This window comes from Camelus bactrianus, chromosome 32 (genome assembly GCF_048773025.1).
Source record: "Camelus bactrianus isolate YW-2024 breed Bactrian camel chromosome 32, ASM4877302v1, whole genome shotgun sequence".
Classification (NCBI taxonomy): Eukaryota; Metazoa; Chordata; class Mammalia; order Artiodactyla; family Camelidae; genus Camelus; species Camelus bactrianus.
In genome coordinates, this window is record NC_133570.1 from 21,729,643 (window position 1) to 21,745,460 (window position 15,818).

The following is a 15,818-nucleotide window of genomic DNA, read 5'->3' on the forward strand; positions in this document are numbered from 1 at the left end:
CCTGACAGAAGAGACAGCTAGTGCAAAGGCCCTGGGGTCAGACGTGCCTGACAAGTTGCAGAAACAGCAAGGAGGCCAGCGGGGCTGGATCCAAGGAAGGGGGCAGGGCCCTCAGGGCCTTGCAGAGCAGGCTGAGCGCCTTGTGATTTGTCCAAGTTTTCAAATGTACCTAGACAGCATCATGCCAAGATACCTGCGCCTTCTAAGTTCCTGCACGTACGTGTCTAGGATTGGGAGCCAACCAGTCAAGTAGGGCAACACATAGCAGGTGCCGGCGCGTCTGCGCGGACAGACGTTGGACAATTCCTGTCCTTCCTTCACAAACATGGCACTGGGAAGCCCTGGGCATCCCTGGTGCTTGGGTCAGCACTTCCGGGAGGGCGGACGCCCCTCTGGAGCCCTGGGGACACGGGAGGTCACTGCGACCTTCAGCCGGCTCTGCAGAGCAGCCGGTCTCACTTACAGACCTGGGTACAAGCCGAGACTGGTCCCGCACCCGCACTCCTCCTCCGATTGTGGACCCTGGACCTTGTCCCCAGCGGTGTGCATGCCTGGCGGCGTTAAGTGAGAATCAGGCGAGGCCCGCGGGCATCACTGGGTGGTCACTAAGCCTGCCCCCACGTCCTGGTTCCCACTCTGCCGTCGCCTGGGATGACCCTGGGCTCCGGACCTCAGTTTCCCGGGGCATCACTCTGAGGTCCCTGAATCCGCTGTTCGGGGTCCCCTCCTCCTCCGGGCCTGGACGCTGCGTTCCCCCCTGCGCTTCCACCGTTAAGACAGCGACCCCTGGCGGCCGAAAGAGGGCAGCAAGTCCTGGTGCCGGGCGGGCGGGCCAAGACTGGAGAGGGACGGGGCGGGGTGACCCCCCCCCCCTCAAAGAGCCCGGGAGTCCCTCCCGGACCCGCTGTCTGGACAGAAGCTGGGCCAGGTGTGCCCACAGGGAGACCTCTCCAGGTCGCCTACTCAGCTTGGGGCAGGGCCTGAGTCCTCAAAGGCAGAGAGAAGGGAACCAGGTGTTCTGGTCATAACCTTGAAGATGCCCAGATGACCAGGAAGAAGGAGAGAGCTCATCTTCGTCAAGAAGACCTGAGCCTCCGTTAATTACAATCAGCTCCTTCGCTTCTGCCTGTTAAAAAAAAAGGTACAGGAATTTTGCACCTTGAACCAGTTCTCCAGGGGATTTACCAATCAGTTTGGGGGGAAACTGACATCTTTACCATATTGAATCTTTCAGTCCATGAATATCCTTTCTCTCTCTTTGTCTCTCTCCTCCATTAACAGGCTGTAATAATTCTCAATGAAGTTGTATCTAGAGTTTTCTCAGAAACAAATGACTTGGACGTCTCTTTAGATTCATCCTTAGGAAACTGATATTTTTAATGCAATTGTAAACTGTATCCTTCTTAAGTGATATTTTCTATTCATTTGCTGTTAAATAGGAAGTTTCTCTATTTGGAATTGGATCTGGTAAATTCGATATGCTTTTTTATAGGTTCTACTAATTTATCTACATTCTGTGGGACTTGCTATACAAACATATGATCTGTGAAGAATGACAATGTTGTTGCTGTCTTCCCAGTTCTTACACATTTCCTTGCCTTCCCGTGCCTTGCTCCCTCTGCTGGAGCTCTAGTGCCCGGTACAACAGCAGGGAGGGTAATGGGCATCCTTGCCTTGTCACAAGGGATACTTTAAAACATTTCATTATGAAACATGATGCCTGCTAGTTTTCTTTAAAGACTATCTCACCAGATTAAGGAAGTTCTCTTACAGTCCATGTATGATAAGTGGGTTTTCCAAAATCATCTGTTGCATTTGATCCAATGCCTTTTCTGCATCTCTTGATATGATTTTTCTCTTTTAATGTCACGAATTGTGTAGATTGTTCTAACGTTGAACCAGTCTTGCCTTCTTGGAATACATGAACCAGGCTTGTCCACATGTATTGTCCTGTACAGTGGCTGGATTCAAGGTGTTAATATTTTGTTCAGAATGTTTGCATCTATATTCCTGAGTGAGACAGAGATGTGGCTCCTCATTCACTGCCCTTGTCAGGTTTCACCATCGAGGCTATGTTAACTTCATGAAATGAATTATTTTATCCTCTAGAGGAATTTATGTAACGTTGGAATTGCTTATCAGAGAAGCTCTCCTAGTCAGCTTTCTTTGAGGGAAGACTTTTGAGCACTGACCCAGTGCCCTTTTAAGGACTGAGATTTTCTGTTTCTTCTTGACTCAAATATATGTGTTTGATTAGATTTTTCTAGGAATGTTCTCATTTCATCTCAAATGATTGGCATAATGCTATTATCATAGGCTCTCATTATCCATTTTAGATATGCCATTCTGCAAAAATAGCCCCCGTTTCATTCCTGATATGGGTAATGTTTGCCTTCTTTCATTTGTTCTTAATAAATTCACCAAATTGCTTTCAATTTCAGTAATATCATGAAACAGACAACTCTCTGCTTTCCTGTTTTATCATCCCCACTGGATATTTATTTTCTATTTCTTTAGTATTTGTCTCTCCCTTTCTTATTTCCTTCATTCTATTTTACTTTGAGACTCTTTTGCTGTTTTCTGGCTTTCTGAGACATGTGCTTAGCTCATCCACTTTCTATAAAATTTCTGTGTGCAATTTAAGGCTATCAGTTTTCCTCTGTGTAATCCACTAGCTGTATCCCACACAGTGTTTATGGAGGGATTTCACTACAGTTCAAGTTCAATCTGTCATCTGATTTCCAGTTGGAGACCTTCTCTCAACTACTGGGAGCCTATTTCTTTACTGCGAAACATCTGAGGATGCCCAGGGTCTCTTGGCTACTGATTCCTAGTTTGCCACTGGCTTGTGGTGTTTGGCTTATAGGACACATGCGGAATGATTTCGGTCATTTGAAATTTGTTTAATCTTGCTTAATGGCCCAGTATGTGGTCAACTTTTGTCAATGTTCCTTTTCTGCTTGAAGGGACTATACATACTATAACTCTGGACATGTGCTCTGTATCTAAGTCCATCAGGTCAAGCCAGTGAAGTCTTCGAATCTGCCTTTATCTTCTTTAAGTTATTCTAGGTAATGCTTCTTAGCCATAAAACTTTCCAAACGGATATCAATATAACTATGCCAGCTTTCTTTGGGGTAGGAACTTCATGGTATCTTTTTCCATTCATTTACTTTTTTGTGTGAATTTTAACTTTCTTTTTTTAATTGAACTATAGTTGGTTTACAATGTTGTGTTAGTTGAGTGTATGCCAAAGTGATTCAACTATACATATAAATATATATATTCTTTTTCAAATTCTATTCCATTATAGGTTATTACAAGTTATTTAATATAGTTTGCTGTGCTATACAGTAGATCTTTGTTGTTTATCTGTTTTATATGTATATAAACTATATACGTAACTATATTTGTTACTTATGTAACTACATATATATATATATTTATTATATAGTTACATACATACAGTGTGTTAATCTCAAACCCCCCAATTTTCCCTCCCCCCACCCTTTTTGCCCTTTGGTAGCCATAGTTTGTTTTCTATGTCTGTGAGTCTATCTCTGGTTTGTAAATAAGTTCATTTGTGTTATTTTTTTTTAGATTCCACGTATAAGAGAGATCATATGATATTTGTCGTTCTCTGTCTGACTTACTTCACTTAGTATGATAATCTCCAGGTCCATCCATGTTGCTGCACATGGCATTATTTCATTCTTTTTCATGGCTGAGTAATATTCCATTGTGAATATATACCACATCTTCTTTATCCAGTCATCTGTCATCCATCCATTTACTTTTAACCCAGCTGGTTAACTGAGTCCACTGTGCCTGGCCTTGGGAACTCTTCTCCAAATCACTTTCTTCAGGCAGCATTCGTTTCTGAAATGTGTACCAAGCACTGGCATTATACAGGGGTTATGTCTGTGTTTCTTACATTTCCAACAGCTCACCTGCCTTTGTATGGTGGAATTTCTTGGCCTTTTCAATATTTGAGGCTGGTCCAGAATTTTCGGACACCTCTCCGTGTTCCTGGAGCATGTGTGCAGACCTCTGCTCTGGAAGAAGTCGGTGATCCTGCAGGTCCCAGGAAACCCAACTCAAATAGCCTCAGCTAAGGAAGGAATTATTGGTTCGCCTAACTTGGAATCCAGACACTGGGAATACAGGGCTACCTAAACCCAGAGGCCCTGGCCCTGTTTCTCTGGGATTCTCGCTGCTCTGCCCTCATCCCCTCATTGGCTGGCTTCCTGGGAGATGGCAGGTTTGGAGGTTGGGCAGGAGCTCACCTACACAGTCCCCACCCCATCAAGGAGGACCTGGCTACTGCTGTCACCTAGTGGCAGATCTGCCAAGAGAGAACCCCCAGGATGGCACAATTCCCTGGGGGACCGACCAGCCACCTGGTGGCAGGATGATTCCACTGCATCTCTTCCATCCTGGGAGGGCTACAAATTCTGGATATAATTTGCGCTCTTGGCATGCTTTAGCCAACGTCATGGCAGTCCCCACAGCCTTGTGTCTCAACTTATTCCATGACAAAAGACATGCAGCGCAGAGTGGGCTGGTTTTACTATGTACCTGTTGCCCGGAAGTAGCTGGCTTCTTTTTAAAATGGAATAGCTTACTGAAGGCACAAAGTGAGAGCTAACACCCTGAAATATGGGCTTCTGCCTTCTAGGATGCAGTTTATCTTTTGAATCAAAGACCATTATTTGGTGGGGTCGCCCCAGATCCAGAATACATGAGGCTGGCAATCAAGGGGTAGAAATCAGAGAGGCTTTTTCCATGATTAATCCCAACAATTCACCCAAAGGATGTTTGCTCCCTGTCCTGGAGCTCCGAGCTCTGCTGCATTGGTGATCTTTGTTCCCAAGAAGACCATGCTTCCCCCAGGAGACACTACATGGTTCCACTGAGTTGAAACCCACAAGCAGAAAAAAGGGGTCCCTTGCTGGTTGGACCAGTCAGCCCTGATGACTAAAGAGAAATCGGGTGGCGGCCACGCAACGGAGGCAGGGAGGACTCTGTCTAGAGCCCAGAGCACTAAGCATCCTGGTCTTTCTTAGTACTTAGACTCTTAGGAAAGAAAGTTTAGATCCTGCACCACCACCACCAGGTAAAGACCCATGACCAGCTGGGGTTCTAGCCAAGGACAACCGAGAAATATTTAATGGGGAGAGAGAGAGAAACCATAGATGTCAACATAGCCTCGTGACTAGAGTCACCAGGTTTAGCAAATGAAAATACAGATGCCCAGTTAAATTTACATTTCAGATAAACAATGGATAATGTTTTTAGTGTATGTCCCGTGGAATATTTGGGACACAATTATACTAAACACTTATTCATTGGTGGAGCATCTTGTCTTGTATCTGGCAACCCGATTCACAATCGGTGGAAAGAAAGGAGCCGTGGTGATGTAGCGTCTTTTTCCCTTGCTCGTTATTGTGTGTGTATCTATTTGTATTTATCAGCCATGTCTCTTTTCTTCTGCTCAGTATTACTTTATGTACAAGCTGTTGGAGGTTAGCAGAATATGCAGAAGAACTGTGCATATGAGGAGAAATTAATATAGTTCCCTGTGGATACAGTGACTCTTGGCAACAGGTGTCTATGCATTTGCGGGAGGGGGTGAGATCTTTGGGTACAGGATGGGGCACCTGAGACAGAAACCGCAGTTTGGCCAGCTGGTGCAGTGCCGGGCTTGGCCAGCAGAAGGTGCTGGAGCATCGCTGCAGCGAGACAGCGCCTCCCTGTTTTCCCGCTTTCCTACCTTTTAATCCGGCACAGGAGCTGGCGATGGGCCAGCATCCCCTCAGCAGCCCTGAGGGGCCAGTTCAGCAGAGCACTCAGCCCCACTCTGCACCAGGCGGCCCTTCTGCAGTAGATCCGGCCTCACTCCAGAGCAAAAGACTAGCAGTGGCCTCCTACACCTTCTGGCCAGGACGGGCCACATCGGCCCACCGGCCATGGCCACACACTGTGACTCGAGACCAGATGACCAGCTGGCCAGATTCAGATTCGTCCAGCTGGCTACACTGGCTGCATCTTCTCCTTTCTGAACCATCCATTCATTCATTCATTCATTCAAGTGTTTATTGCTCACACACCGTGTACCAGGCAGAGTCCTACTGTCTTGTGTGCCGGGGAGACATGTTACCGTTCCTCTCGTGTCTGTGCCCCGGCATGCAGTGGCTGGGTCGTGTGGTAGGTGTGTTTGATTGTCTCCATTTTAAGCAAAACTATTTTCCAAAGTGGAGGTACCAATCTACTTTTCCAAGAACAGGGTGGAAACAGAAGTGGGCCAGAAATAAACCCAACAAAGTCATTGTCGGACATGTAGGAGACGGGGAGAGACCACAAGCGAACAAACTCCTACACAGAAAAGGCAGCAGGTCACGCTGAGCTCTGGTAAGAAATCTAAATTTGTTTCCGAGTTTTTCAATTTACGTAAATAGATTTATGCAGTACTTGTCATCACATAATGGGCTACGCTGTTTCACTCAAGATTATGTTTTTCAGATCTAGCCATAATAATGTATTTCATTCATCCTAGTTGCTGAATATTCAGCATAGAAATATGTGTGTATATAGTATATATAGTACATCTCCATATAGCTATTATATATGTGTATATATAGTATGTACTGGGCACGTAGGTTGTTTCCAACTGTGACTTTTTGTAACAACAGATGCAGCAGTAACAACGCTATTCCACGTGATACCCAGAGATGGGACCACTGCGGCGGAAGGACCCCACATTTTCAGTGTTGCTGCTCCCTCTTGTGGCTGATGCGCTGAATTACACCAGGTCCCGTTTCCCTATATCTTTACAATCCTTGACACCCTCAGGCTTTTCCGCTTTTGTCCCTGACACTCTTACTACTGCTAAGCCCTCCTTACAGCTCTTATACACTGCCAGCAAAACCCCAGGTGTATGCCCAGTGCCAGGTGAGCCGACAACTCCGAGGAAGGGTTGGGTCTCCCTCCTCAGCCTGGGCAGGGGAGAGGGGCGCGTTCACTTGCTCTCTCCGTCCCCAGCCCAGTGCATCTCACACAGGAAGGTTCTTGTCCAGCTCTACCCCTAATTCAGTAAACTTTCCAGCCTCAGTCTCCCAGTCGGTGGCCCCAAATGTTGCACAACCAACACAGCGTGTGTGCGTGTGCGTGTGCGTGTGCGTGTGTGTGTGTTGGGAGGGAGACTGAATTTGTAGCATTTGCCAGTTTTCACAGTGTAAATACTTCCATGTGGCTGATGGCGAGCTACTGATGGGCATCACTGAACACAGAGCCAGAAAGAGATGTGTCCAATCAGCGGTGCTGGGAGCTAGGTGGCAGCCCCACACACCGCGAGCTCACTCTTGGTGGCCGCCCTGTCCCTAGTCCTGCACACTGGGCAGCAGTAACGCCTCCCTGTGCTTCTGTCCAAGGAGATAGTCACTCCTGGTGCCAAAGCCAAGCACATCCCAGACCAGGGAGGGAAGGACCTAGAATCTGGGGAAAGGAGTAGGAAACCCCACCGCACACACCCTACCCCCGGGGGTCTCGCTCCTTCTCTTGTCCGTCCCACCATCTCCAGGAAAGACAAAGACTCGACACCTGGGGTGCTCCCACTGGGGGCCCCACAAGTCTCCCTCCATGTTGAGGCCCTGGAGTGAGAAGTGATGCCATAGGGCAGTTAGTCCCATATCCCACCAACAGGTCTCCACTGCAGATGCCAGCCGTCCCCATGATGGAGAATTAGCAGAAGACCACAGCAACACCAAGCAGTCCCCACAGCACCTAGGACTTGTCACCCAGCTGACCCAGCACGTGCTGCAGGTGAGTCTTTCCTGGAACTGGGATCTGGCCCTGGACCCCACGGCTGCTGGTTGGTCTAAGACTCTCTCTGGTTTTAAGCATCCCCTCCCCTCCATCTCAGCACCCGAGATTCCCACCTAGGGTGAGAGTGATGAGGGAATGAGGGCGCCCCTGTGAGAGCGCACCTGTGGCTAATGATTGCTCAGATCCATCCCACCTGTCTTCACTAATCAGGTCCCTGTGAGATGGGTGTGTCCTCTAAGCGGGGTGTTTGCCTGAGGTGTTTCCTAGAAACTTGGGGTTAGCCGTCCAGTTCCAGCTGAGCTGCTTCAGACTGGACAGGCCCACCCAGCCCTGCTCTGGGCCTGCACGAGTGTGAAAACTCCACCCTCGGGTGGTGCTGAGGGTATTCAGCTTGAAGGGGCAGAGCCCATGGCTTAGTCACGCCTGCACAGAGCCGCGCGGTCACGTCACCGTTTCCCCATCACCTTTCCCTGGGCTCCCCGGGCCTCGGACCACCCTGCTGCTTTAGTCTTCACCCCTTAAACACCCCAGCCCCGGGCCTCCAGGGAAGGAGAAGTGAAGACTACCCTCTGCTCTCCTCACTTGGTGGCCTGCCAGTGCGTTCAGGGTGCTTAGCTAGACCTCGCCCACCTGCGGCCCCGGGTCCTCAGACAAAACCTGAAGGGTCTCAGATTATAATTCTAACATAAATTCCCTGGTCTGGATGGAAATCAATTACCATTAGCTAAAGGGAAGAGTCCACTTCTCCATGACAGAAAAGGTGACAGTGGGGGGGGGGGTCTTTATTGAAGATTTCTTGAGAAATGGTCTTTCCAGGGGACAGTCCAGTATTTGCATCAGGCTCTCCCAAACTTCCAGGCTCACCCTGTCCTCTCTACTGCCATCCTCTGGACTCTACTGGGTGAGGGCTCCAGGGACTGGGACCTGCAGATGCAAACAGCCAGCTGCCACCAGGACCAGCACGAGGCCAGTGCGGTGACCAGACCCCCAGCTGCTGATAAGCCTCATCCGACTGGGCTTAAAGTGGAGGGGACAGATCACAAGTGAGAACACAGGCAGCTCCCTCTGGGCTGGCCACTGCGGGGAGGGGACTAAGGATGGGTACAGAAGTTCCTCCTTCCAACCAGCCACGTGGAGGGTGGGGTCCACCAGGATGAGTGAGATTAACCCCAAGACTACAGAATTCTGTCCCTGGTGTGGAAAAGAAATCAAGAATTTCCAAGGGACCCAGTAGCTGGGACCCAGAAATTGGATGCCTGTGGGCACGGATGCAGGCTGATGAGTCTAGTCCCTCAATAACAAGCTCCCAATCTGCTCCCTTGTAAAGGATGGTCATACCCAACTGGTCGCACATCACTTCATCCCAAATGAAATGTGGCCCAACTACCGCAAAACGGTTGTTTTGACATTTCGTCGCTGGAGGGCTCCACAGACCGCTAAATGCCATCCAGGCGCAAGGGTTGCCGCACAAGCCGTGTCCGCCAAGGGGCGTGAGAGCTGAGCGCTGGAAGGGGCTCGGGGTCCTCCCTGTGCTGCGATGGGGTGGAGAGGAGTCCAATCCCAGGGGGACTGTCTTACCAGCTTACAAGCGGTCTTTACCCCAAGGGCTCAGAAAGTGAAAGTTCAGGGTAACAGGAGCTTTATTCCATGAGCTAATGTGGGACCAGCAAAAAAAATTATTTTTAATTAAAAAAGGAGGTAGATTAGGGGCGTCTGTCCCCAAGTCTTCCTGCCCTGGGAGTCCTGTAAGAATCCAGCTGGCGCCCGCTGCTAGATTTTCAAAAACCACTTGGGGAGGCGGGGTGTCTACTTCTGGAGCAGCGACCCCAAGGGCTCCACAGACCCGCTCCCCAGCCGAGATGGCGAAAATTGTTTTATATGTATTTATAATAATGTTTACATATATGTATTTACGTTTACAATTATATATTTATAGAATATATATTTGTTTATAGTTATATACTTACAGTAATATATTTATGTTAATATTAATATATGAATATATTAATGTTTATAATTATTATATGAAATATATTTGTGTTTATTATTTGTATGTTAATTTTTAAATTTATATGTGTAAATTTTATAAAATATAGTCTTTATATATACATATTGATAGTCTTTATATATATTTACAGTGCATATATGTGTATTTAAAGTCTCTGGCAACCGACTTAAGGGCATACTAAAAATATTATTCAAGAAAATATTCTAAAATGTAGCAAGATCAGTGAGTCTGCAGCATTTGAACAATGTCCTTTTCCTTCCTCCCCGCTCCAGCCCAACATGATGGCAACTTCACTCCAAGTAGGTGCTGCCAAGAACACAGGGCACCCTCTCCACCCAGCTCCAAGTCCAGGCAGCATCTTCCTGAGAGGGCCAGCCCATCAGCATTTCTCATCCCACCCCCACCCCGCAGCTGCCTGGTGCCAAGGCTAAGCTCCAGGTAAGTCGGACAAGAGGCGGGGGCTCTCTCCTGCTGAGGCTTCACTTGTGACACACAGACTCTGCCTTGGCCGGGCACACCCTTGGCCGGGCTCATTTGTAAAGTGGAGATTCCATGCTGGGAGAAGCAAGCCGAGATCAAAGGCCCCCTGATCACCGCCCCCTCCCCAAACACGGTTGTTATTCAGAGAGAGGACACCACTGTCCCTGCCCAGCCCAGAGCCGGGGCTCAGGGTTTGCCCAGGGAGAGAGGCAGGGCAAAATGAAGAGCGCTGAGCCCTTCCCAAATGAGCTGATTTTATTTGCAACAGAATGTGAGGAAGTTCAAAACAAGAGGGCCTGTGGTAAAGAGCAATGAAGAAGAAACTGGTAGCTTCCTAGGACTAAGCTGAGCTACAGGCTTGTCGGTTTACCAGAGAGCACCAGGGCAAGACACAGCTCAAAAGGGAGCAGAGCACACCTCAGACACCGGCCTCGAAAGCTGTCCTTGCCAGTGAGCCTCACTGGATCAGTCTGTGAAGCAACCCAGGGACACACAGAAAACAACAGTTGGACAGTATATTTACATGTGACCACATCAGTACTCACATTAAATGCCGGTGGTCTAAACACGCTAATTTAAAGTAGAGATTATCTGATTAAATAAAAATCAAGACTCAACTACATCCTGGCTATATGCATTCTACTTTAAATAAAAAGATACAAGTAGGTTAAAAATAAAGTGATAGAAAAAGATACACCATGCTAACGTTAATCAAATAACATAAAAATCTATTTCAGAGCAAAGAATATCGCCAGGTACAGAAGTGGTCATTTTGTAACAACAAAGGAACCAATTCATCTAAAGGATATAATGTTTAGGTAGAGCTATTCGTTGGGTATGTGAAAAAAATTTAATAAAGTGAACAATATTAAGAGAAATTTTCAAATTTCACTACAGAGTGAATTTGATTTTAAAAATGTTTGCTCTCAGTGGAAAAAAATTATAAAATTCATTGCCCCAAATCAGAAATAAATATCCAAAACAAACAGTAATGATTTTTAACAGAATTTGAGTTTGTAACTTTGGCCAGCTTTAAAACAGCTGGATTCTCACACTAAAAAGCAAAACAATTTGGATGGAAAGATGACAAAAAATTATTTCAGTTATGGAAATTTGTTAGAAAATTATGAGGAAAATGCTGTAAAAAAAGATACAAAAAGTGAAAGATTTTTCAATTGAGCCTCAAAACAATTGCCCACAGAATACAAGGCCTTTCCAACAAAAGAGAAAATGGATGGATTCAAAACTTGAAAGTCTGCAAGTACCTCTCTTCAGCTTTGAGTCATGTAATATGAGACCCTGCCCAGTTAATATTTTGAATACCTTTTGTCTCAAAGGACATCCAGACCTATGAAGAAATTTTGCCAATTCATGAGTTAAAATATCAAACTTGTGGCATAGATCCTTTAAACTTTTCACGTTTATCAAAGAAGAATTTCAGCTAAATGTAAAAAAAAATCGTTTTTGTCCCAACCAACAACACTGTTCTACCTACGTTAGGTCAGGACTCCAGATTTAATTTGATTATAAAACCAGAGATGGATATTTCCTTTATTGCTTTATTCCACTCTCTGGTACAGCTTTTAAAAATTTGTGTTTAGTTTTTATAGCAGACTTTATGAAAAGCATCATGAATAGATACAGTTGTTAAAATCACTCAGGATGTATGTGCAAAGGATAGAAGTCATCACTACTTCATGGAACCGTTGAAGGAAATAGAAGGCAATGCATTTAACGATCATATGCCTTTGCCAACGTTCGTTGGCTGAGTCTTGGAAATTTTACAAAGAATTACTGTAGTGTCAATTGCAATTCAAGATTTCCCTGAAACACAAGGAATATTTGTTGAATATTCAATAATCAAAGAGCCAACAAGGGCAATCTGTACTTATATTTCTCACTAATACGTACTGTGTCTGAGCTAAATTTGAATAGTCAGAAGGAAGGAAAAGCTATTTGTAACCCAACTGGCCAAGTATAAGAATTTATGTTAAAATCAGAACTTCATAATACAAATCAATAATAATGATTTTATGCATTCTTCTAACATGAGTCAATATGTCAGAGATTTTCATTGTCACTGGCTGTTATGTAATTGGTGGCAAAAACTTGAAGAATGCTTTGAAGAAAAATTTGAAGAATGCTTTGTGATATCGGTCAGTTTAGAAATGCTTTTCAAATTATGTCATACCTCTTTGAATTCGATGTTAATAACACTGAGTTGAAAACAAGAGTTAGTGCATTACTTAACTTGGAAAGACATAATTTTGAAACTGATACGCTTTTGCTTCAAGGTCGAATCATTTCTTCTAAAAAGATGAACTGGTTTTGTCCTTAACTTAAAGGAAAATGAAATTTTGGTACTGCATTCAGTTACTGGAAAACTTTTAAGTATGTTTAGAATAACTTGATATGTAAATCTATTTTTTTAAACTGTAAATGTTATTAAATCTAAAGACAGATCAGGGGAGGGTATAGCTCAAGTGGTAGAGTGCATGCACATGCCTAGCATGCATGAGGTCCTGGGTTCAATCCCCAGTATCTCCATGAAAAAAAAATAAATAAATATGTAAACCTAATTACCTCTCCCTGAAAAAAAAAAATACCTCTTAAAGACAGATCAAGTATCTCTGATGAAAAGTTAGCATGTAGTCAGTAGGGTATAGCTTAGTGGTAGAGCGTGTGCTTAGCGTGCATGAGATCCTGGGTTCAATCCCCAGTACCTCCGTTTAAAAAAAAAAAGTTAGCATGTAAATTGAGATGTGCTATAAGTGTAAAATAGACACATTTCAAAGACCTAATGTGGAAAAAAGAATGTAAAATATTGTTACCAAGTACAAATTCGTTCTGCTCACCCAAGGACAGGCCAATAAATCAGGAAATGAGGTGTTGGGGCAAGGAATAGCAACTTTATTCAGAAAGTGGGCAGACAGAGAAGAAGGCCAACTAATGTACTACGAAAAACAGGAGGGGGTGACTTTGTTGCAAACTTCTCGGTGTTGGAATCCTTTGTTCTTGCAGCTGTCCATGTGGGTCAGGCCATGGTGTCCCTGTAAACCTCCAACAAAACAAATGTGACTTTCTATTCTGCAATTTTTCATCTTTCTATGAATGCAAAAGTGTTAATACCCTAAAGGTCAGAGCCTTGACAATAGGCTGTCCTGTATACTTCAGGCTTCAGGCAACATTCTTTTACAAAAGGTGCAGAACCAGCCTAGTAAACAGAGCACTGGGTTAAAGCTAAAGGAACAGATCTAGTATGGAGTCAGATTTGTCCTTTTCTCTTACAGTATCTCAACAACCTTTACATTGAATACATATTGAAATGTTACTATTTTGAACATATTGGCTTAAAATAAATTTATCATTTAAATTAATTTCACATTACTTTTTTTAATGTGGCTACTGGAAATTTTTAATTTTTCTGACAAAGGGAACAATAAAATGAAAAAGTAACCTACAGAATGAAAGAAAATATTTGCAAATGATGTATCTGATAAGGGATTAATATCCAAAATATGTAAGGAACTCATACAACTCAATAGCAAAAAAAAACAACTCAATTAAAAATTGGGCAAACACCCAAGATAGACATTTTTCCAAAGAAGACATACAAATAGCCAACAGGTCTATGAAAAGATGCTCAACATCACTAATCATCGAGAAAATGTAAATCAAAATCACAATGAGATATCACCTCGCACCTGTGAGGATGGCTATTACCAGAAAGTCAAAAGATAATAAGTGCTGGCAAGTATATGGAGAAAGGGGGATACCAGTCCACTGTCGGTGGGAATGTAAATTGGTGCAGCCATTACGGAAAACAGCATGGAGGGTCCTCAAAACAGGAAAAATGGAATTATCATATGATCCCACAATCCCACTTCTTGGTATAGAGCCAAATGAAATGAAATCACTATCTCAAAGTGATATCTGTCCTCCCATGTGCACTGCAGCATTATTTACGGTAACCAGGAGATGGTTACTAGTCTAAGTGTCCTTGGACAGATGAATGAAGAAATGTGAAATCCTGCCATTTGTAATAACATGGATGAACGTGGAGAATATTATGCTGAATGAAATAAACCAGGCACAGAAAGACAAACATTGCGTGAGCTCACTTACTTGTGAACTCTTAACAAACAAACAAAGCAAAACTCACAATAACAGAGCAGAAAGGAGGGGAGGAAAAGGGGAGATATTGATCAAAGGACACAAACTTCCAGTTATAAGAGGAATAAGTTCTCAAGACCTAAGGTACAGCACTCTGACTATAGTTAGTAATGTATTGTACACTTGAAGTGTGCTATGAGGGGTCTCAAGTGTTCTCACTACACACACAAAATGGCAACTGAGGTGACTGACAGGTTAATTAGCTTGATTATAGTCATTATTTCACAATGTACACCTGTATCAAACATTTACGCTGTACACCTTAAACACACAACTTTTATTTCTCACTCATACCTCAATCAAGCTGAGGGGGGAAAAACATAACATCTGTGATTCACATTATACTTCTTCTGGACAGCACTGAACTGAACTTGGGACCACAGAATTCTGCCCAGGAGGTCAAGACCCTGGACTCCCGACCAGCTGCAAGCCTCCCGCCCTGTGGCCCCAGACTGACCGGGTTACTGGGAGAATCAAATGGGTTGATGTATGCAAAAAGCGTAAAGGAGGCTCGGCACTCAGCAAGCGCTATCTAAGCGTTAGCTATGATCCCTGTGATTAGATTACTGGCCAAGATTTCTAAAAATATAGCTCAGCAGAGCAGCGCACCAAGGAGAGGAACTGCTCCGCCTAGATTGAAATTCTCACAACACCCGTAAGAGATCAAACTGTGACGGGATGTCTAATGCGGCTGTGACTAGAGGGAGGCGAGGGAGGCGCTCCTCTGGGTGCAAAATTTAAGTGGGAGCACCAAAAACCCGAGGATTCAGGACACCTTACATCCGGGTGTAATATTGTATTAAATGCAAATCAACGTCCCCGAACCCACGATGAGCAAACTCCCTTAACGGTTAAGACAGGAGCGGTACTGATGATTTTTCCTGTCCCAGGCTCCGCCGGGTGGCTCAGACCTGCCTCGAGCCAGCCCTACCGGCGACCCCCATCTCTCAGTACAGGACGAAGCGATTCTGGCCGCGCCGCTGCAGGGACAGCGGGGCCTCGTCTTCTCGCCGCGGCGGAGCGGCCCCCGCCCCGGATGGCGGGAACTGGGCCGCGCGGCGCCTGCCGGGAGCTCCCAGGCTGCCCCGCGGCCCTTCCCGCCAGGCCCCGCGGCCCTTCCCGCCAAGCCCTGCGGCCGCGTCCCCAGAGCCGCCACAGTAGCCGTTGCCGACCCCCCGGGCCTCAGCGCTGCCCGCCCGCCCAGACACGCCGCCATGGGCTTTCCCTGGTACAGCATCAACTATAGTCCTCACGTCTCCAACGTCAGTAGTTCCCTGGACGTCCTGGTGATCGTTTTGTACTTCATGTTGGTCCTGGTCGTCGGGCTGTGGGT

General features: G+C 45.5%; 1 protein-coding gene across 11 annotated transcripts in view; it reads left to right on the top strand.

The window, feature by feature from the left end:
* The first annotated feature begins 888 nt into the window (after window positions 1-888).
* The window catches only part of LOC105069358 (sodium/glucose cotransporter 1), a 60,510-nt gene continuing 45,580 nt past the window's right edge, over window positions 889-15,818 (top strand). Inside the window, exons 1-7 of one of the 11 annotated variants that reach the window (XM_074355836.1) lie at window positions 889-1,141; window positions 6,287-6,411; window positions 6,693-6,811; window positions 7,702-7,821; window positions 8,683-8,867; window positions 10,105-10,270; window positions 10,581-15,816. In XM_074355836.1, coding sequence (XP_074211937.1) covers window positions 15,700-15,816 — 117 coding nt within the window. In that variant the 5' untranslated portion in view covers window positions 889-1,141; window positions 6,287-6,411; window positions 6,693-6,811; ... (2 more) ...; window positions 10,105-10,270; window positions 10,581-15,699. Of the gene's footprint in view, window positions 1,142-1,281; window positions 6,412-6,692; window positions 6,812-7,701; window positions 7,822-8,664; window positions 8,868-10,104; window positions 15,817-15,818 lie in introns of all 11 variants that reach the window. The other 10 variants (XM_074355837.1, XM_074355839.1, XM_074355835.1 and 7 more) reach the window with 10 other exon arrangements.